This window comes from Dermochelys coriacea, chromosome 6 (assembly GCF_009764565.3).
Source record: "Dermochelys coriacea isolate rDerCor1 chromosome 6, rDerCor1.pri.v4, whole genome shotgun sequence".
In the NCBI taxonomy this organism is placed as follows: domain Eukaryota; kingdom Metazoa; phylum Chordata; order Testudines; family Dermochelyidae; genus Dermochelys; species Dermochelys coriacea.
Window position 1 is genome coordinate 66,380,592 of NC_050073.1, and position 23,112 is coordinate 66,403,703.

General features: G+C 44.2%; 1 protein-coding gene across 4 annotated transcripts in view; it reads right to left on the bottom strand.

The window, feature by feature from the left end:
* ITPKA (inositol-trisphosphate 3-kinase A) overlaps positions 1–23,112 on the bottom strand; it is a 72,368-nt gene that overhangs the window by 43,476 nt on the left and 5,780 nt on the right. The window contains exon 2 of one of the 4 annotated variants that reach the window (XM_043515977.1): positions 13,753–13,929. The exons of the other annotated variants lie outside the window; for them this stretch is intronic. Coding sequence (XP_043371912.1) covers positions 13,753–13,929 — 177 coding nt within the window. The remainder of the gene's footprint in view (positions 1–13,752; positions 13,930–23,112) is intronic. 4 annotated transcript variants of the gene reach the window in all.

A 23,112-nucleotide genomic window follows, 5' to 3' on the forward strand; every position in this document is an offset into this window, starting at 1 on the left:
AGTTTCTCCTCCCTTGGTGTTCACACCTCAACTGCTAGAAGAGGGCCTCATCCTCCCTGCTTGAACTAACCTCGTTATCCCTAGCCCGATTCTTGCTTGCATATTTATACCTGCCTCTGGAAATTTCCATTACATGCATCCGAAGAAGTGGGTATTCACCCACGAGAGCTTATGCTCCAATATGTCTGTTAGTCTACAAGGTGCCACAGGACTCTGCCACTTATGCCTGTGTATAACTTTCCTCATGCAAGCAGCTTCACTGACTTAAAGGCTACGCATATGCACAAGTATTTGCAGAATCAGGCCCTACTGAAACAGTGAACGTAACTATACAAAAGTGCCAGCTAATACTCAAAGTAAACAAATGGAAAAATACTCTCCCACCCCCAACCCCCAAGATCTGTCAGTTAGGGGTTACTTGAAACTATTGTAAGTTAAAAGCATTTCAGACAAAAACGTGACCTAAATTGATAGCATTCCTTAAACTATTCATTTTTTCCATTCTCAGCAGCAAGGTGGAGGATTTTGCCAGATTTGGTCATTTTTCACAACAATTTTGCAAGACTGCAGTAAACACTGTTTCTTGGATCCTTTTCCCAAGAAAACCTCATCAGCTTTTTGTCTGTGATCCTGCTGCTTTTTTTCCCCCGCTGGAGAACTCACGCTACATAATGCAAACCTACACAAGCCTACAAAGAGCTATTATGACAGCAAGAAACAAAAGGAAGGGGGAAGATTTTCTTTATAATCTTTTTTTAAACTTTTATAGAAAGAGTGAGATTAATTGCCATCCATCATTACTTATACTCTGTTTCCCTCTTTACATGATTTGGGCTGCTTGTGTAACTTTTAGGCCCTGGTCCTGCAACTGGATCCGTGCAGGTGGACCTGGGTCCCACGCAGAGCCCCCCTGTCCCCAATGGGGCTATGAAAAAGGCATAGGGGCACTCCCATATGGATTCAGCTGCAGGAGCAGGACCTATAATTGTTAAAAGATTAAAATGTTGGTCTCAGGTTAATACTTAATAGAGAAGTGTTCACATGACACAAATCACATATTGTGAAATGGGCACTGGGTGCAACCCTCGCTGGAAGTCTGTGCACTAGAAGCTAACACTCGAATGTGCATGTAGGAGGCTAACCTACCTACACATCATTGGAGTTGGCCCTAGGATTGCAAAATAATAATAATTTTTGACATTAGAAAATGTAGGATAAAAGAATTGCTCAGACCATTAACAGAAACAGCATTCTATAAGCAGGGAATGGGTAGGTAATCAGGTAATCATGAAGAGTATGATTGCATTTAGGGACCAGTGCTGCATTTCATGTATATGCATATTACTCATACTCCAATGTCTTTTTCCTTCTTGTACCCACTTCGTCTTTCTCTTCTGCTCTTCTCATTCGTCCGTCGCTCTCTTTCAAGTTCATATTCAAGTTCATTATGGGCTAGACTCTACTACCCATATTCATTCTGGTTAATGCCTTACTCTACAGGTAGTCCCACTGAAATCTATGGGTCTATTCATGAAGAAAGATACCCCTCATTGTGAATAGAGTGGCAAGATCTAGCCCTGTGTAATTTAGTCTTTATTAATATTTGTACTGAAAATTATAGCTCTTTTGAACTTTGCGTACTTTTGGCAGTTTTATTATATTTACTTACGTTTTACTGTATGTACATTTCTTTATTTAAAAAAAGAAAAGCTAATATTTATTTTTTCAGAAAAACAAGTTTATAAATCTCAATAAAAATGATTTAACCAGGTCTTAAAAAACCCAACTCCTTAACTTTTTTGAGAACATCACTTTAGGTTATTAAAAGTGAAATCATTCTGAAAGCTACTTTATTTTTCATCATTCATACTGTTTGTTTACCTTTTGCCTGTAATTCAGTTTGGATGGTGCTAATAAGCGATGGTCACATAAACACCACCCTATATCGGAAACCTACTGACCGCTATTCCTACCTACATGCCTCTAGCTTTCATCCAGATCATACCACTCGATCCATTGTCTACAGCCAAGTGCTACGATATAACCGCATTTGCTCCAACCCCTCAGACAGAGACAAACACCTACAAGATCTCTATCATGCATTCCTACAACTACAATACCCACCTGCTGAAGTGAAGAAACAGATTGACAGAGCCAGAAGAGTACCCAGATGTCACCTACTACAGGACAGGCCCAACAAAGAAAACAACAGAACGCCATAGCCATCACCTTCAGCCCCCAACTAAAACCTCTCCAACGCATCATCAAGGATCTACAACCTATCCTGAAGGACGAGCCATCGCTCTCTCAGATCTTGGGAGACAGACCAGTCCTTGCTTACAGACAGCCCCCCAATCTGAAGCAAATACTCACCAGCAACCACACACCACACAACAGAACCACTAACCCAGGAACCTATCCTTGCAACAAAGCCCGTTGCCAACTCTGTCCACATATCTATTCAGGGGATACCATCATAGGGCCTAATCACATCAGCCACACTATCAGAGGCTCGTTCACCTGCGCATCTACCAATGTGATATATGCCATCATGTGCCAGCAATGCCCCTCTGCCATGTACATTGGCCAAACTGGACAGTCTCTACGTAAAAGAATGAATGGACACAAATCAGACGTCAAGAATTATAACATTCAAAAACCAGTTGGAGAACACTTCAATCTCTCTGGTAACTCGATCACAGACCTAAGAGTGGCTATCCTTCAACAAAAAAGCTTCAAAAACAGACTCCAAGGAGAGACTGCTGAATTGGAATTAATTTGCAAACTGGATACAATTAACTTAGGCTTGAATAGAGACTGGGAATGGATGGGTCATTACACAAAGTAAATCTATTTCCCCATGGTATTTCTCCCTCCCACCCCACCCCCCACTGTTCCTCTGATATTCTTGTTAACTGCTGAAATTAGCCTACCTGCTTGTCACCATGAAAGGTTTTCCTCCTTTCCCCCCCCTGCTGCTGGTGATGGCTTATCTTAAGTGATCACTCTCCTTACAGTGTGTATGATAAACCCATTGTTTCATGTTCTCTGTGTGTGTGTATATAAATCTCTCCTCTGTTTTTTCCACCAAATGCATCCGATGAAGTGAGCTGTAGCTCACGAAAGCTTATGCTCTAATAAATTTGTTAGTCTCTAAGGTGCCACAAGTACTCCTTTTCAGTTTGGATGGTGAAACTCGTCTGGTCAGTTTCATTTTGCTTCTAAGCATTCTCTTTTTGTAGTTCTCATGTATTAGCTTAGTGCTGCAATGTTGGACTTGCAAATGCACAAAACCGAAATATGGAGCCAAACTTAGAGTTTTGTTTTGTTTTTTTTAAAAATTAAAACTAACCAGGTCAAATTTGGGCATTGGCCATCCCACTGCATATACATCACTCAATTAATACCTACAGTCACCCCAAAAAGGTTTCTAGAGAAACCCACTGTGACTAGACTGTTGCCAAGTCCAGGCAGGCACTAATCTAATTTAAATAAACTGCAACTATATCTGCCTACTTATGAGTGACCATGACCAATTCACTGCAGCATTATACCTAGAGCGGGTCAGAAAGATTCTGATGAAATAATTTGTTTCATTGAAATTTGCCAATTTGTCAAAAATGAAGTGTTCCATAGAGACCGTTCAATTTCAACAAAACTCCTCTAGATTCCAGGCAGGATTCTAATGGTTTCCCACCAGCTTACCCACCCAGCTCCCTGCCTGTTGGGAAGCCTGGGTTTCCAGAGTCCATGTCTCCAGGACAGCTGACCAGGTGGACTGCCTCAGAGCCTGACTCCATCCCCTTTTGAAATAGGGTAATTTGCCACGTAGCAGAATACCTTTCTCTACCCAATTCTAGTAAAACAATGAATTTGTATTACTGAGGGAGATAGCCTCTGTGTTCTTTCAATCTTGGGCTTACCCACATTACTTGTCATTCCACGCCCAAGGAGTTACCTTCTCCTGCAGTCATAGAACAAGACGCTTCTTGTTTACTTCATTTCAAGTTTCCCTACCCTGCCCTGCCAAGGGACCACCTTCTGCTGGGTAAGAAGAAAAGCTATGTAGTGTAATTGCTAGTTCTTTCTTGAGAGTCCTGAACAGATTCTATAAACCCCTTTTTATTAGAGCATAAGCTTTCGTGAGCTACAGCTCACTTCATCGGATGCATTTGGTGGAAAAAACAGAGGAGAAATTTATATACACACACACAGAGAACATGAAACAATGGGTTTATCATACACACTGTAAGGAGAGTGATCACTTAAGATAAGCCATCACCAGCAGCAGGGGGGGGAAAGGAGGAAAACCTTTCATGGTGACAAGCAGGTAGGCTAATTGCAGCAGTTAACAAGAATATCAGAGGAACAGTGGGGGGTGGGGTGGGAGGGAGAAATACCATGGGGAAATAGTTTTACTTTGTGTAATGACTCATCCATTCCCAGTCTCTATTCAAGCCTAAGTTAATTGTATCCAGTTTGCAAATTAATTCCAATTCAGCAGTCTCTCCTTGGAGTCTGTTTTTGAAGCTTTTTTGTTGAAGTATAGCCACTCTTAGGTCTGTGATCGAGTGACCAGAGAGATTGAAGTGTTCTCCAACTGGTTTTTGAATGTTACAATTCTTGACGTCTGATTTGTGTCCATTCATTCTTTTACATAGAGACTGTCCAGTTTGGCCAATGTACATGGCAGAGGGGCATTGCTGGCACATGATGGCATATATCACATTGGTAGATGCGCAGGTGAACGAGCCTCTGATAGTGTGGCTGATGTGATTAGGCCCTATGATGGTATCCCCTGAATAGATATGTGGACAGAGTTGGCAACGGGCTTTGTTGCAAGGATAGGTTCCTGGGTTAGTGGTTCTGTTGTGTGGTGTGTGGTTGCTGGTGAGTATTTGCTTCAGATTGGGGGGCTGTCTGTAAGCAAGGACTGGCCTGTCTCCCAAGATCTGTGAGAGTGACAGGTCGTCCTTCAGGATAGGTTGTAGATCCTTGATGATGCATTGGAGAGGTTTTAGTTGGGGGCTGAAGGTGATGGCTAGTGGCGTTCTGTTGTTTTCTTTGTTGGGCCTGTCCTGTAGTAGGTGACTTCTGGGTACTCTTCTGGCTCTGTCAATCTGTTTCTTCACTTCAGCAGGTGGGTATTGTAGTTGTAGGAATGCATGATAGAGATCTTGTAGGTGTTTGTCTCTGTCTGAGGGGTTGGAGCAAATGCGGTTATATCGTAGCGCTTGGCTGTAGACAATGGATCGAGTGCTATGTTCTGGATGAAAGCTAGAGGCATGTAGGTAGGAATAGCGGTCAGTAGGTTTCCGATATAGGGTGGTGTTTATGTGACCATCGCTTATTAGCACTGTAGTGTCCAGGAAGTGGATCTCTTGCGTGGACTGGTCCAGGCTGAGGTTGATGGTGGGATGGAAATTGTTGAAATCATGGTGGAATTCCTCAAGAGCTTCTTTTCCATGGGTCCAGATGATGAAGATGTCATCAATGTAGCGCAAGTAGAGTAGGGGCATTAGGGGACGAGAGCTGAGGAAGCGTTGTTCTAAGTCAGCCATAAAAATGTTGGCATACTGTGGGGCCATGCGGGTACCCATCGCAGTGCCGCTGATTTGAAGGTATACATTGTCCCCAAATGTGAAATAGTTATGGGTGAGGACAAAGTCACAAAGTTCAGCCAGCAGGTTAGCCGTGACAGTATCGGGGATACTGTTCCTGACGGCTTGTAGTCCATCTTTGTGAGGAATGTTGGTGTAGAGGGCTTCTGCATCCATAGTGGCTAGGATGGTGTTTTTAGGAAGATCACCAATGGACTGTAGTTTCCTCAGGAAGTCAGTGGTGTCTCGAAGATAGCTGGGAGTGCTGGTAACGTAGGGCCTGAGGAGGGAGTCTACATAGCCAGACAATCCTGCTGTCAGGGTGCCAATGCCTGAGATGATGGGGCATCCAGGATTTCCAGGTTTATGGATCTTGGGTAGCAGATAGAATACCCCAGGTCGGGGTTCTAGGGGTGTGTCTGTGCGGATTTGTTCTTGTGCTTTTTCAGGGAGTTTCTTGAGCAAATGCTGTAGTTTCTTTTGGTAACTCTCAGTGGGATCAGAGGGTAATGGCTTGTAGAAAGTGGTGTTGGAGAGCTGCCTAGTAGCCTCTTGTTCATACTCCGACCTATTCATGATGACGACAGCACCTCCTTTGTCAGCCTTTTTGATTATGATGTCAGAGTTGCTTCTAAGGCTGTTTGCTTGTCACCATGAAAGGTTTTCCTCCCCCCCCCCCCCCCCCCCGCTGCTGGTGATGGCTTATCTTAAGTGATCACTCTCCTTACAGTGTGTATGATAAACCCATTGTTTCATGTTCTGTGTGTGTGTGTATATAAATCTCTCCTCTGTTTTTTCCACCAAATGCATCCGATGAAGTGAGCTGTAGCTCACGAAAGCTTATGCTCTAATAAATTTGTTAGTCTCTAAGGTGCCACAAGTACTCCTTTTCTTTTTGCGAATACAGACTAACACGGCTGCTACTCTGAAATCTATAAACCCTTTGTCAACTTTCATCCTAAATTCAGCCCTACCTCCCTCCTCCCTCAAAGATTGCTCACCACCTTTTGCAAACATCTCTTTGTAAATCCCTTGTCATCTGCTGTACAAAGATGTTTCTGCAATGTTCATAGTCATCCCAGTTATGATGCCGGCAGGGGAAAAGTGAGAAAAAAAGGCATTGAGCTTGTCCCTGGATCAAACCCACAGAGACGGTCTATATTGACAAAGTGCTGTCCAACTGCAGTCATGGAAGTAGCAAGTCCTACACATTTGCTTAATCCTGCTACACGTGTGCAAGTGCACAAACCTCAGACAAAAGAAAGAAATACAGCAGCTGTAGCCAACTCTGATTATAAAAGAATTACGTTTATTAGATATTTTTTCCCCTCAATAGGTACAGACCAGTTAAGTAAGGTGGCAAGTTTGCAAGGTCAGGTCTTAGGCCCTGGAACAGTTTTAGTATACCAGATATAGTGAGTAAGATTTTGATCTTTCTTTGCAAATGAACTTCTCAGATATACAGAAACAAGTCAGGCTCCTCACAGACTATTAAGATTCCAGGACTTTGCCCTTTATTGCCCAAATCAGAAGTGTTTATAAATTAGGGATCCCTCTATGCTTTGAAAACTGGAGATGCCTACAGGACTAAAGTACACAATGAGGCAGAAAGAGGGTTGGGGACAATGGGGCTCTGGCCTTTCTCACATACTTGCTGGAGGGCAGCATTGCTACCCCACATTTAGGGGGAAATTCTGCATTTGGATATGGAAGTGGCTCCCACAGAAGTCAATAGGGGCCCTGGGTGAAGAAATGAGGAGTACAATTTGGCCCACAACTAAAGAACATAATGTCCAAAACAGGAAACAAATCTGTAGGCACAATCTAGGGCACTGTTTTTTTTCCTAGGTTTCAGAGTAGCAGCCGTGTTAGTCTGTATTCGCAAAAAGAAAAGGAGTACTTGTGGCACCTTAGAGACTAACAAATTTATTAGAGCATAAGCTTTCGTGAGCTACAGCTCACTTCATTGGATTGAGCTGTAGCTCACGAAAGCTTATGCTCTAATAAATTTGTTAGTCTCTAAGGTGCCACAAGTACTCCTTTTTGTTTTTTTTCCTGATTTCAGTAGTCAATTTCCCCATTTTGGCCCCTTATTAAAGGATTCCAGCATCCAGGGTTGAGGAGCTACTAGCTGCCAAGCACACTGCCCACTTGTTTGAATCAAATATGAATTACAGATTTTGAGACAAAAAATCTTTATGGGTAGGATGTGAAGGAGTAAGTCAATAACAGGAGTGCCACCAGGGCAAGCTCTGACACGAGAATGTGAACACACACACACACCCCTCTTAAAAATCAAGGCTGCAAGCACAGCAATTGAACCAGTTCCCAAGCCAGAGCAGGGCTTTCCCCGCAAATAACTGGTTATTACCACAGCTTGCTCCTTCCCGTCACTGTGAAAGAGAGGAGGATAAGAAAGAGGAATCTGGTACACAAAAGAGGAGAGGATTATTCCTCAGCAACCCTCCCAGTTGAGCCTATTTGACATCAGACAACAAAGCAGGTAGGCCTAGATTCAAAGCTTAGTCTACTATGCTGACTTTCATCTGCATAGTGAGGCACAGAGCCCAACAACAGAAAATCTACTGGAATTTGGGGGTTGCAGCTGTAAATAATGGGCCACATCCTGAGCTGTCGTATGTCACTGTAGCTCCATTGACATCAATGGAACTAGGGGCCAATTTACACCCAGCTAAGGATCAGGCCGAGTAACAGCAGCCCACTTTCTGCCATTGGATCAATGCTGCCCCAAGAGTGGTTGGCACTGACCAGAGAGGAAGTAAAGTCAGGATGGCTGGATGATGCACTGATTCAAGCATACCACTGAGGAACCTCAGCAGGTAGACATCTTTGGAGCCCCCCTCCCTCCCCTCAGTGGAATCCCCAAGGGAGAGGCGGCAATGTCAACACTGCCTGCCTTCCAACTGAGTGAATACCCCTGTGGTGCAGGGGTGCCAGCCGCAGCAGGGAGATTTAATCTACACCTCCCCTTGCCAACATGGCTGATTTTAGCACAAACCTGAGGAAGAATGGATGGCATAGAAAAAACAACAACAATTGTGTCTATTATAGGGGCATCTCCCTGATCAGTGTCACTAATCAGACCACTAAGCAAAAAGTGTTACTGCAGCTCAACCTCACTCACTCTCTCTCTCTCTCCTCTCCCCCCCCACCACCAAACTTGTGAAGATATTAACAGACTGCACCCAACCCTTGATGCTTCCGGTTTCTGCACTCAGCCGTGGCAGAAGGACACAGATGTTCACATGTGCTTCAGCAGGTGTATCCTCTGTCTGTCGGGTTCTGATTTCCTCTTTGTACCACAGTCAGGACAGACTGGCTAGTCCTTCAGAGTGATGAGAAATATTCAGTGATATAAGCCAAAACAAAACCAAAAACAAACAAAAAAACCCTTGCAAGACACAAACTTCGCGTCCCCATGTTTTCCCCTCCGCCATGACTCATGGTACATTACTTAGCACAGTGCATAACCCCTTTGATGTGCTGCTTTTAAGAATTCTTGGCAAATCTGCAGAACACTCAAAGTGACTACAGAGAAGCAGGACCTTTAGGAAAGAAAAGCTGGGCAATACGAAGGGAAGAGGAATTGATGTTTAGCATGGGGCAGAGTTCCTAAGAGCACGTTATCTCCGTTCCCAGGACACACCTGGATTCATTCCATAATTCCAGATGCACTTTCCCTCTCCACACCAGAGAAATAGTAGAGCAGAGGCCCTGCTTGCTATTTTGTAATTCTGGAACACTACCTGCTCCCTGAACACGGCCTAGGGGTAAAAATGTGCTGAATTATTTAATTTAAGATTCATAAATAAATTATTACAATCTCTGGATGCATGTGTAGCATACATATAAAACTGACCGGTTTTGACCACCTTCTCCTCCGAAGAATTACTTCAAAACCACCAACTTCGTTCACCCCACCATTACCCTCCTCAAATAATAAATGAGTCTTACGCCATGTCCGGGTGATCAGCAAACTAGAGTACTGTTGGTCCAACAGGGAAGCAAGCTCCAGAGCTGATGGCCCTTCGTCATGTCTCTAGTCCCCCAGAGATAAAATGTTGGGACTGTTTGCACAAGCACAGGAGTTTATCTCAACAGCCTCAATGGGGCTGGGGGAGAGAATTGGACTCTAAAGTATGTTCTGAATACCTGGGGCAGACACCATCTTTGTCACACCCTCAAAATGCTTCCATTTACCTGCCGTCATCACCTTCAAGCTATCTGATGTGACTATTTCACCCAGGAACTGGGAAAGCAAAGAAATTGCACTGTTCAGGTCCAAAGAAAAACACAGAGCTAAGTGCCTTTCAGCCCAACACCTCCCTCTGTCTCCCAAAGCGTCATCATGTCTATGTTGAAGAGGCGAGGTGGCAGAATAGGATCCTGTGGCACCCTGAGCCCTCAAGCAGCTGCCTTCATTGTCTAATCACTACATTATAAATGGACAGATAGATGTGCAATTTCCCAGCATCATGATCCAGGGCCTCAGAAGGAAAGAACAGAGCAAGACTCCATCCACCATTACCAGTGCAAAAGGACAGTCAACAAAACCTCATAAAATAGATGCCACTGACTGATCTAAAGCAATCAACATGGACACTTGATTTCTGCCCATCACTAGTAGTAGGTCTACACTACAGCGGCACAGCTATGGAGCTGCAGCTGTATAGCTAAAGCACTGTAGAGTGGACCGCTGCCTATATTGATAGAAAGGGGGTTTCCATCCATGTAGTTAACCTACCTCGCTAAGAGGCGGTAGTTAGGTTGATGGAAGAAATTCTTCTGTCAACCTGGCCACATCTACACAGAAGGTTAGGTTGACCTAAATACGTCAAAAAATGTTCACAGCCTTGAACAATGTAACTAGGTGGATCTAATTTTTAAGTGTAAACCAGGCCTAAGTGTTCCTTAGCCAGCAAAACCACAGTCTCCATAAACCCATCAAACCCAGACCAAAAGTCAAAGGACTTTATATGGCATCAAAGCTACTTAGTTACATTATTTTCTTTCAGTTTCATCACCAGGTATATTAAAACCAATGTAATAATTTGCAAGATTGTTAGACAATTGTTAGCCAAAGTGCTGGAAAGAGTATTTCTTCAGCTGGAGCCAACAGTTGCTCATTTGAGGAAAGCTGATACTTTCCACTCCCACAGGAAGGCACAAGCAATCTCTACCAATAGTCCCAGTACTTCACCACCATGACACCTTGCTTTAACACGCGTAAAAGGCATCAGTCCAGTTGTAGTGGCAGGACAGGCCTCTCTCATCCCCCCCAGAATCTCAGCAGAACTGAATAAAATTGATTCAGAGAAGCCCCCTCCTAACATGGTCCTGAGATGGTCAATCTTGAAGGAAACTGACTGATAATATACAAGTGTTAGTTAGAGCTCTGCCACTGACTCACTGTGTGACCTTGGACTAGTCACATATTCTCTCTGCGTTCCAGTTTCCCCAGTTAGGGCTACCACCACCTATTTCACAGGGGCGCTGAAAGGGCTGATTTATTAGTGCTTGTAAAGCATTTTGAGACCCTCAGACAGAAGCCAGTATATAGTGTAAACACAAAGTGTTATTCAAATCTAAAAAATAAATGCTGTGAAAGGGGCTGATCAGACATGCAGACAGTAGTAACAGTTCTGCTGCTGCTCTGCTAATCTACCACAAGGCAAAATCCAACATTCCATCTCACTTCTCCTCCTTTGCGTCCTCCAGACCAACACCCCACACCCCTCTGAAAGGTTACAAACAAGTTACTGTTTCATCTAGTAAGTACTCTAGTGTATAGATAGGGCCCAGCCTCTGGAAAGGAATGCAACTGTCAACACACCAGGACATTGTTACTAATGGGGTGTGGTATTTACCTACAGGAAAGCCACATCCTTAAGCAATTGCTTTGCTTAATAAGCACCACTTTAAGGTCCTCATTGTGTGAGTTTTCCAAACCACTGTATTAAAAGCAGGGTAGATAAAAATCAATGATTTAAGAAAAAAAAATTAAAAAAAAATCTGATTTTTTTAATTTAAATCAGATTTTTTTTTGATAAAATGCTTTTTGAGGAAAAACCTATCAAAAGATAGTTTTAATTGAGATACATTATAGCTCAAAGATATCTCATCATGGAATAGGGATTATAAATTCTAATTCTATAGTATGAGGCAATATATTCATGTAATGTTTAAGAAAAGTTTATGGGGTTCCAGGGGCTTCTGTATAGATTATTTAGGTTAATCTTTCTATCTACCCAATGGGACTCAGTGCTCAGTCTAGAAGATACCATCAGAGATGCTTTGCAATTCTCAAACTGTGGATTTATGTCTCCAGAGATAACATGCTTGTTAACCGCAAAAATGTTTTTAAATAAAATAAATAAATATATAGAGAGGGGTGAGAAATAACAGACAACCCTATTGTCCCTCTGAAAATTAGTTGTTTTCTGCTATGCTGCTGTTTGTGTATTGCGATGAGTAGTACTTTCTCTGCCCTCTAGGTAAACAAAGGATTTTTACCATCAAGATCCTGAGGATCACTCACCTTTTACAAACACAAACGTCAATTACAAATTATTAAGAAAATCTGTTTACCCTGCTAAGAAAGTAAACACATGCAGCTTACACGTGAAAAGAAAAGGAGTACTTGTGGCACCTTAGAGACTAACAAATTTATTAGAGCAGTAGCTCACGAAAGCTTATGCTCTAATAAATTTGTTAGTCTCTAAGGTGCCACAAGTACTCCTTTTCTTTTTGCGAATACAGACTAACACGGCTGCTACTCTGAAAGCTTACACGTGGTTACTATCTGTCATTCTGTACCTTACCCTTGCAATAAAATAGACACAAAAACACACTTTACTACCATGGGCTCCTGGCAGCAGAACTGCAAGCCAAACTTAGTCTGCCTTGCGGAACCCCACAACCTAGTTGACTGAAAATTTGGAATGAGCAGTAGCCTCCTTGCCAGACTGGAAACAGATAGGAGAATCCAACAGTGACCACAACGATACTCCAGAGCAGAGCAGCTGAGGATAGGGAAAGTAAGGCAACATATAAGATGTCACTGCAGATGGATTATGGTTCATGGTGCATGCAGGAAATTAGCAGTTCACCCAGGTTACTTCACAAGCCAAGATTGAATCCGCTGCCCTGTCTATATCATTTTTAAACAGAAAAGGAGTACTTGTGGCACCTTAGAGACTAACAAATTTATTTGCGCATAAGCTTTCGAGAGATGCCTGGTTACTGAGTGCAAACATACAAATAAAATAATTTGCTTGACTTCATTCATTCCATGCCATCCCACCTCCTACCCAGCCCACCCCCTGGTTCCTCTCAGGCAGAATTGCTAAGTCTGGTCTCACAATTTGAGGGCTCAGATCAAGACTGGGAACACAGTGCTTAAATATTTCTGTGATGAGTGGGAAATAAATTCTAGACAGACAGAGGCTGAAGGAAGAAAGAAGGGAAATTAAATCATGAATTACTTCCCACTCCAGTCTGGTTGCCAGAATGGGAGAAAATGTATCATCTGACCTTAGAGTGGGAGTCTGGGCCCAGGTGGGACTTGGCAAGCCAGTGCAGGATCACTGGGATCCTAAAAGTATGTGGCTTTCCCCAGTCTCTGGTCCTCTGCTTGGAGGGGGAAAGTCAGGCCTTCCCCCTTTGGTCCTGCCATGATTCTTGTGGAATCAAGTCATGAGTTGCTGAGGCAAGCATAGGCCCCTAAAGCACAGGGCCCCAAGCAGTCATTTGCATTGCTTGTGCCTAAAATCCACCCTGACTGATAGGCTGGAGAGATCCTCACAGACAGGCTCTCTGAAAGCATTTATAAAAAGGTTTTATTATCTTGTCTGCAGAATCCTGCTAGGACATCCCAGAGCCTGGGGTAACAGCAGGAGAGGGCACAAGGGCACCAGCGATTTCCTCCTCCAGAGTCCTCTCCTGCAGGTTTTACCACAGGAAAGGATGATCTGGCCCTAAGCAAGGACTGCAAGAGTTAGTCATTTAATGTAATTTTATTAATCTGTTTGGATTTGTACAAAGAAGGTAAAAGAGGTGTTTATCCCCGGACTTCAGGTGCTCTTCCCAAACAGCGAACAACCAAAGTAGATCAATTACAAATCCAGCATACCTGATGCCCAGCATTTTGCATTGTGTTAACATGATGGTTGGAAAGGTTGCCTCGTCTCTGCAGACTGAAGTCTCCTCTAAATAGAGCTGACCCATTGTGGAACCAGTATCTGTTTCCTTCCAGGACTTGTGTGGCTTGAAAAGGCAGGGAGTCAGAATCATGCTGAATCAGGAGCCCCTGGCAGGCAACGCTTATCGTGAATACAAAACTCAGGTCAAGTGCACGCCCATTTACCCCACCAAGGCTTTAGGCTGAGCTGACTGATCTCTGCATCTAAATCAGATATGGGCAAACTACGGCCTGGGAGCCACATCCGGCCCTTCTGATGTTTTAATCTGGCCCTCGAGCTCCTGCCAGGAAGCAGGGTCTGGTGCTTGCCCCGCTCCACGCATGCCATGGCTCCACGCAGCTCCTGGAAGCAGCAGCATGTTCCCCCTTTGGCTTTTATGCACAGGGGCAGCCAGGGGGCTCCCACAGGTCCAATTGGCCAGCAACCATGAGCCAGAGAGGGGACATGCCGCTACTTCCAGGAGCTGCTTGAGGTAAGTGCCGCCCAGAGCCTGCTCCCCTGACTCTCTCCAACACCCCAACCCTCTGCCCCAGCCCTGATCCTGCACCCTGAACTCACTTCTGGACCCACCTCAGAGCCCGCACCCCCAGCCAGAGCCCTCGCCCCCTCCCACACCCCAACCCCCAATTTCGTGAGCATTCATGGCCCACCATACAATTTCCATAACCAGATGTGGCCCTCAGACCAAAAAGTTTGCCCACCCCCATCTAAATGAATAATGCTACTAGTAACACTGAACACATACACAGGGATTTATATCTTTTCCCAGGGTTTGGAAGAAGTGCCAGAAATGTGGATCCAAATCTGAACTGCCCCAAAGTTTGAGAAGGTTCAGATCCATTGTTCCAGGTCCAATTGATCTCAGAGCATCTGGGTTTAGACCCACATAGTCTGGATCTCAATCTAGGAGTTGTGTCCATGACCATCTTGGTTAATCACCACACAGTTTACTATATGACTTGCCCAAGGCTACAGAGTCAGTCAATGTAAGCTTTTATTAAAGAGCTTTCTTTCCTTAAAATCAGGGTGGGGTGCGGCGGAAGAGAATATCCTTTTTTATACCTTTGTAGTTCGACCTCCTCTTTTTATTCCGTACTTTTGCTTAATCAGGCATAATTACTGTTAATCCCTATACTTTGTACTGGGAATACTGCAAATGGAGCCTGACCTAACCCCCACTGACAGCAATGGGCATCTATCAGTTGACTTCACTGGGAACTGGATTGAGCCAATACTCAGGACACAATAATAAGCTTGCAAGCAGCAAATTTGAAGATTTTTATAGTGACCACTCTAGGCAAAGCAATTAATCTTTAACATGCACTAATGGGAAAGGCAAGTTTCAGGTTTTAGAACTGGAAAAGAACATATATTTGATTAAAGGAAGAATAAATCAGACTAAAATTCGTCTATTTTTGTTCAAGTAACTAAAATGCTAGCCAAACCAACCTTCAAATTTCAAACTTGTATTTTAAAAATGTCCCAGTTCTCAAAATAAGACCAGAAAATTTCAGCTTGAAACAACCTTATATTTTCTTTAAATGTATGCTTGAAAACAGAGGTCCCTATCCACCTTAACTAGAATAATGTCTCCTATATAAACACCCCAGAAGTTTAATAACTAAAAGAGTCCTCAAGAGCAAAAATGTCATAAGAAAAACAGAAAAAACTTTAAATCTATTTCCATTTTCTCTCTGATTTTTGTTTGTTTGTTTCATTTTCAGTCACATCTGAAGTGAAGCAGAAGAAGAAAAGATCTCCAGTAATAATGCCTCACCTGTGCCTATCATAGAAGGAACAGCAAAGCACGGTACATTCATTAAGTTCACAGCATCTCTGTGATTTAAATATTATCATACCCATTTTACAGAGATTATGGGCCTGAGGGATACACTGAGTCAGTTTCAGAGTTGGGGAAAGAACCTAAGAGTCCCGAGACTTCCAGTGTTCTGGACTGACCATTGGACATTCCAAATGTAGAAGATACCGAGTATATTCTAGCCAGCTGTCTATTTTATTATAGGCGGGCTGGTAGCACTACCTATTATCAAGGCTGTCCTTGATAATCCTTAGATCTTTTAGATTTGCTGAATCCAGGTCATTGAGTGCCCTGAAAACTAGGACTGAGCCCTTGACCCAGTGTGCTGTGGGAAGCCAGCATGGAGAGTGGAGGACAAGTTTGACGTGTTGCTGAGAAACATGCTACAGCATTCTGTACTAACTGGAGTTTCCCAAGGGCTGATGGCTTCATGCCCACGTATATTTACACTGCTATAAGCCAGATAGGAGGTGATAAAGACGTGTATAACTCAGACCAGGTCATCATCCACCGAAGCAGGACAGGGTGTCCTAACCCTCAAGAGTTGGTAGAAAGCATTACTTACAGATGCTACTATGTGAGCACTTCGCACCAGAGAGGAACTCAGAAGCACTCCTAAACTATGGACTCTATTGCCCTTCTACCAACAGAAACTATACCATGGCTGCAAATGCTTCAAAGTGCTTTGCCTACCAGCATCACCTCAGTCTTACTCAGGTTCAGCTTCAACCAGTTGTTATTCACCAGAGAACTGATCTCATCCAAGCACTGAATCTTGGTGGTAGGGATAAGGTTGTAGGCAGTGAAGGATATGTAGAGCAGTGTGTTATCTGTTGCTGACATCTGAGTCCATGTCATCTGACCAGTTCCTCTAGTGGCTACATATTAGATGTTGAAAAGGACAGAAGAGAGAATTGATCCTTGTGGGACTAATGCAAGCAAGGGGACTAGTGGTAGAGGTGCAGCTTCCCATCACCACTACGCCTTCCGGAAGGATGTATCCAGCAAACAATTTTAGTGCATTCCCCTGGAACTCTGCCACCTCTCTCAGGTGAGACAGCAGTATTTTATCCTCAACAGTGTTGAATGCTGAACAGAGGTCCGGGAGGATGAAAATGGACTTCTATCCACCATCCACTGACAGCAGGAGATCATCAATCAGTACCACTAACGCAGTTCCTGTCCCCCATCATGGCCTGAATCCAGATTCTGCTGGGTCTCCAGTGTCAGCTTCAGTTAGATTAGCTTGCAGTTGGCCTTCAGCTAGCTTCTCTATAAGCTTGCTCAGGAATAGAAGGTTTGATACCATGAGATAGTTGGCTAGAACTGATGTATCCAGGATGGGTTTCTTCAGTGTTTGATGTAGGAAGGGAAGATTCTGCCCCTACTGTAACGTTCAGTTTATTGTGCAAAAAGAAGCAGCTGCTTTCCATGTTTTATCCCAATAGCATTCCTCATTAGCGTCAGGACAAATCAGTTTTACACAGGAAGCGATATACAAACCAAGTGAATAAAATTACTAGAAAGTTACTGGATGGGTAGCTAGCCCAGAGTCTTCACTATGTTCTTCCTACTGCTCGTAGATAAATGCAAGATGAAAGGATGAAGACTAACTCCTGCTCATCAAAAGTTCTCCCCCTCCCCAAATGTGTTACTATATGAACATGCCATACCTTTCTGTCTGCTGTGTTCCTATTAGAAGGGACACTGTTGATAGGATAAGGGTAAAAAGGGCTGCTCACAAATAACAAATCAAAATCTACCCTACCTGAGCTCCACCATGTAACAGGCTGATAGGTTGGTTCATTCGTCTCTGCCCCTTTCTCTGTGAAATCATGTGTGATCCCGGATTATTAAACATAAATGTTACTAATTTCAAAAGCACCAAGGTCATCAAGTTTGGGCCCTGGCTTACTTCCATGGTGTGACAGATGCAGTATCCTAAGAGCTGGGTCAGCACTCTGATCACTGGCCTGTGACTATAACTGTCATGAAGGCTGCTGTTTTAGATCAAGTGGAACTCTCCACCAAAAAGTACCAGCAGAAATTTTTGGCCAAAAATAGATGGGCTGAGGGGTATGACCCAGGGCATAAGCAGAAAAGCTAACAGACTCGGCTAGCCACTGACTAGGGCCAGATATTTGACCTGTAGGGGAAATTATGGACCTGGTGATACTGGAACAATTTCTCCATAGCCTCCCTGAGAATACTAGAGTCTGGGTGAGAAAGCACCAGCCCAACACCCTGGAGGCTGCAATTAAATTCTCCGAAGAGTTCCTAGAAGCTGACTTTCCCAGAAAAGAGGTCCAGCCACCAAGGGGCCCAGAGCCAGGGAGAAGAGGTAGCAAACTGAAATGCCTCAAGAAGAAAAAGGGAGGAGGTGAAAGAAATTCTTTCAGGGAATAGCATGCTATCAACATGGAAGACCAGGATATATAAAAGAAGACTGATCCAAAATGGAATAAGGGTTTGCACAATTCTGTGGATGGACTGGGATTCTCAAGGGCAGGCTTAAAAAGGAAAATGCCTACTATCCCTATAAAGGCAGGAAGGAAGCATCTAAGGGGGGCGGGGGAGATCATGGATGCTGGCTCAGGATGTTCATTGATCTGGGGGGACTTAGTGAAGGTTCACTGGAGGCTCCCAGGGGAGAAGGCAGAGTCAGAACGCATTCATGGGGAGAGGAAACTGCCCAATGGCAGATAAGGTCATAAGTATTAGAACTGTTGTACTGTACAGGCGTTGGTGGAGGGGACTTGAATAAGCTACATGGAATGGACACCAAAAGAAGAGTCTGAGCAGTTTTTGCAGTGATCCAGGACATAGGGGGATGCACGCTCCATTACACATGGGAAGCAAACTCCAAAGGGACTGACTCATAGCTAAGGGAGCCGAAGCCCTGGACATGGAAGACTGGATCCATGAAGGCACTCAGGTGCCTAAGTCCCAGTTTTGGCTCCACTGTGAGCCATAATGCTCTCATCAAACCCTGCAGGCATCTAAACTCACTCTGCACTGAGGTTTTCCTGGTAAAAGTTCCCACCTCTGGACATGCATACTGCTGCCTCCCCGAGGCATTCAGATGCCCATTTCCTGCCTAAGCTCAGAGCGATTCACAAACCAGGGAAAGGCAGCCATCTGGCCACCCAACTTTCTCAAGCAGCCTGATCCTGTAGACATGTGCAGAGGCAGCCTACCAGCTCATATCACGTTCAAACACCATTCATAGTGGTGGCACCCGCCTTATACCTCTTAGCCCATTGGTTACAGCACTCATCTAGGATGTGGGAGACCCAGATTCAATTACCCATCTCTGCTAAAGATTTGAATAGGGGGTCTTCACAGAAGGATGCACTAATCACTGAACTATGGGATATTCTTATGTGGGGCTCCCTTTCTCTCTCCTGTTGAAGCTGTTCCATTGTGGCTAAGTAACAGAGAGATAGAGCAGCGGGACTGAACCCAGGGTCTCATGTCCCAGGCAGGTGCCCTAACCACTGGGCTAGAGAGTTGTTCTCTCTCTGTGGCCCCATGGCTAGATCTGAATTACTGAATGATTAAACCACTTGCTCAAGGTCACAGAGTGAGCCAGCGACAGAACCAAAAATAGACCTAGGAGTTCCTGGCTCCCAATCCATTGCTCTAACCACTAGACAGCACTCCTTTTAGTTATAGGTATTGCATTACACCACTTCTTATGAGTATTCTCCACTTCCACTGTTAACCAACCCCAACAAGATCTGCCCTTTTTTTTTTTTTTTTTTTTTTTTTAAAAAGAACTGACCCCTCCTTAAACATTGATACATTTCCTGATGATGCAGACTTGCTGTTTTCCTCCCCAGGCTCCAGATACACCACACCTTGCAAACAGGTTTCAATGGCATATTGAAAGTACAAGGAAGAAAACACGAACACCCAATCTTTCCATGAACAGTTACGCAACAGTACTGCATCTGCTCCTCCCAGTTCATCCTGCGTGGCCAGGCAGGAACTGTGCTCTTTTAAATATTTAAAATAAAAACCGTAACAGGAGACTGAATGGTTCAGGAGACTAATGATGGGGTAAACGGTCTCTTAACTCCTAGGTCATAACTTCAAATCCACCCCAGCTCAGAAATAACTAAAGGCTAATGGAACTGAGGGGTATTTAGCAGACAATCAGAAATGAGTTAGAGTCTTAGTTCAGTTCCTATTAGACAAATGTCCTCATTAAAAATAAGAGGCCACAAATTAAGAATATAAAAACAGCCATAGTGGGTCTCACCAATAGTCCATCTAGCCAAGTATTCTGTTTTCAGACAGTGGCCAACACCAGGTGCTTCAGAGGGAATGAACAGAACAGGCAATCATCAAGTGATCCATCCCTTGTTGTTCACTCCCAGGTTCTGGCAAACAGACGTTAGGGACACCCAGAGCATGGGGTTGCATCCCTGAACATCTTGGCTAATAGCCATTGATGGAGCTGTCCTCCATGAACATATCTAATTCTTGGAACCATTTAGCACCCATACTGTTGGCATGTCAGTAGAGGGGGCACCATTTAAATGTGCTGTGGAAATGGAACTATCCTCATCTTAAAAGACCCAACTCTGGGTTGAGGCACATTGAAAGGATGATGGGGGAAAGCTTGCACTGCTGCTGTTCACATCACACTAAGGGCTTGTCTACATTGGCACTTTACAGTGCTGCAACTTTCTCGCTCATGGGTGTGAAAAAACACACCCCTGAGTGCTGCAAGTTTCAGCGCTGTGAAGTGGCAGTGTAGACAGTGCACCAGCTCTGGGAGCTCTCTCCCAGCGCTGCGCATGAAGACATGCCCTTAGACTGTGGACAAAGAGATGACTTCAGAGTACAGGGATGTTACTGTCAATCTAGCATCTTTTAGAAGCATGAAGTTCACACAATGTAAAAAATAAATAAAATAAACTTCTTAGGGTCCCTTCCCATCTCAGTTTAAAAATAAAAATTCTTCTCTACTGGATTAGTTTATGTAATCGTCTCCGGAGCTGAAACTGTTCATACTTTTAGTCCTTAATTATGAAACATGTTTATCTATTTTAAGATATTTTATTAAGGATGAAAAAGGAAGAGAGAGAAAAAGGACCAGCCAAAACAAACTATAGGTTAAATAGCCTACCACCCCCCAAAAAATACTGGGCTAATATCACTGCAGGCAAAAATCTAATGTGTCTTTCTGGCTGTCAGCTGTTCTCATGGTTACAGTTACAGGAATCTGTGGTTTGTGTATTTGGCACATTTCTACCTAGTAAATCACATTCCTCTAATATGGTGCAGCAGCCATTATAGCATGTCACTTACTTGCTGAACAAAACACTTTAAAGGGACACTGTCCAATAGGAAGGTCCTAACCTGGCCTATTTATTTTTCCTTATCTCTGTTTGAGAGCGGTTTTTAGAAATGCTTGTGACTCATGACAGAGTGGCTTGACTGCTCTCTCAGTGGAAGTTACCACTGTACATGTACTTCCCAACAGGGATGTCCTATCTCATGAAGCAAAGTAGGAATGGGAAACTGTAAGTCCCCAACTGAATGCATGGGAAAGTAGAGACTTTTATAGCTGTCATAGGATAAGATCCAGCGTATATTTTAATAGTTGGCTATTTTAAAACCTATTACTTAATTAACCAAAAAAATATAGCTGTCAAGTAGCTGTGCAGCTCCATGTATAACGTTTTATACAAATGTAATAAATTGTACAGAGCTACAAAGTCTGGCTAACAGGGCAGCAGTAGAAGAAGCTTCCCACAGACACTGCCCTGATCCTGACATAGAGGACCTTCCCCTAGGGATCACAAGGATAATTCTGTCTCCATGGCCCATGCGGTTCTTGGCCGCTCTTTGGAGTTTTTCAATTAACACAAAGTGAGGTGGTGAGTTTGAAACTCAGACCCCCCAAGTTCCACTCATGGTGGGGCCAGTAAACCTCATCAGATGGGAACAACTTTTAATTCCTAACTGATGACCTACAGGTAAAAAAAGGCTCTAAAGCTCATTAGAGTTGCCCTGAGGCACCCATTCCCTGGGTAAGTGCGGTTACACCTTCAACGGTGAAGACTGTTTTCTGGAAATGTAAATTCAATAAATCGAGTTCTGACCTTTCTGGTACTTAAAGAGGTACAGTCTTCCCTCTGCACACACAAGCAAGATCTCCTCCAGGCACTGCTTTTAATCTCCTTCAGACAAACCCTGTGGTATGTGCCCCACCCTGTTCTTAAAAGGGCAGCTCACATTAACCAAAATACCAACACTAAATACAAGGAAAAATAAATGTAATAATTTTATTAAGATGATGTTGAAGTAAAAAGAAAACGGTACAGAGTTTAAGCACAGAAGTTTTTGGTTATCAGGGAATAAGGTACAGATTATCAAGGGGTGTGAAATTCAGTTTAGGAATGGGTGGCATAAGGAATACATAATCTGCAATCTCCCCGATTGGGGGTAAAAGTTTAACGGGTCAAAGTACAGACATTGAGATATGGGGGTATGTTGTCCATATAATGGCTATGTTCAGGTGTGGAGTATAATGAGTGGATATGATGATGAGGATGGATTTACCCTCATTTGGTGGGATTTAATGTTCAGTGAATTTATGGTTCTAGTTCATATGGTCCAATGGAAAAAGTCTCTCAGTCCCTTTCCCATAGTCGATGCACAATGTCATACCGGCTCACACCTCCTGGTACTGTCGGTGGCCAGTGATGTGTTCGATGTAGATGTCCCTGGGCCATCGGATGGTGTCCGAGACCATTAGGCGCCGCATGAGCCGTGCGTAGCGTCAACCGACCCCACAGGTCCTGCAGCATACACTCGTTGCGGGGTCCCAAGCACCCAGGGCTCCGATGATCAGGGCATCCATCTGCACCTCGTAGCCCTTTGCTCTCCGGGTGTCGGCCCGGGGGGCGTATTTTTCCAGCTTACGAGCTCGGGCTTTGTGGAAGGCCAGGGTCCTCTTCTCAAAGGAGACCATGACGTCAACGAGGATCATCTTTTTCTGGGCCTCGTTGGTGACTACTATGTTAGGTCGCAACTGGCTGTCAGTACCGGGGATGGCGCAGTTCACGGCGACCTCCCCTAGGCGCGGTGCGATGGCTTTCACCAGGCGGTTCTGGATGGCGTTGTGGCACAGCTGCCAGGCAGGATCTTGTTGGAGTAGCCAAATTTCCTGCAACGCTTGTCTTGGTTCCCGTGGCGGACAGTTCCGTTGAGTGGAACGCAGTTGAGCCGGGCATGGTGGATGAACCGCCAGTCGATGAAACGGGTGAAGCCGCCCCCAGCGAGGAAGTGGTTGCTGGCGTCCCACTTGCTGGTCAGTTCGAAGGCTTTACCTTGGTCCGGTTTACGCTTCAGAGTTTCCATGTACAGTGAGTGGATGGCTGCCTTCAGGGTCCTCTCCAGCATGCCCCTGGTACTTGGGATGATGATGGTGTTGTCGTCGGACCTGATCTGCAGC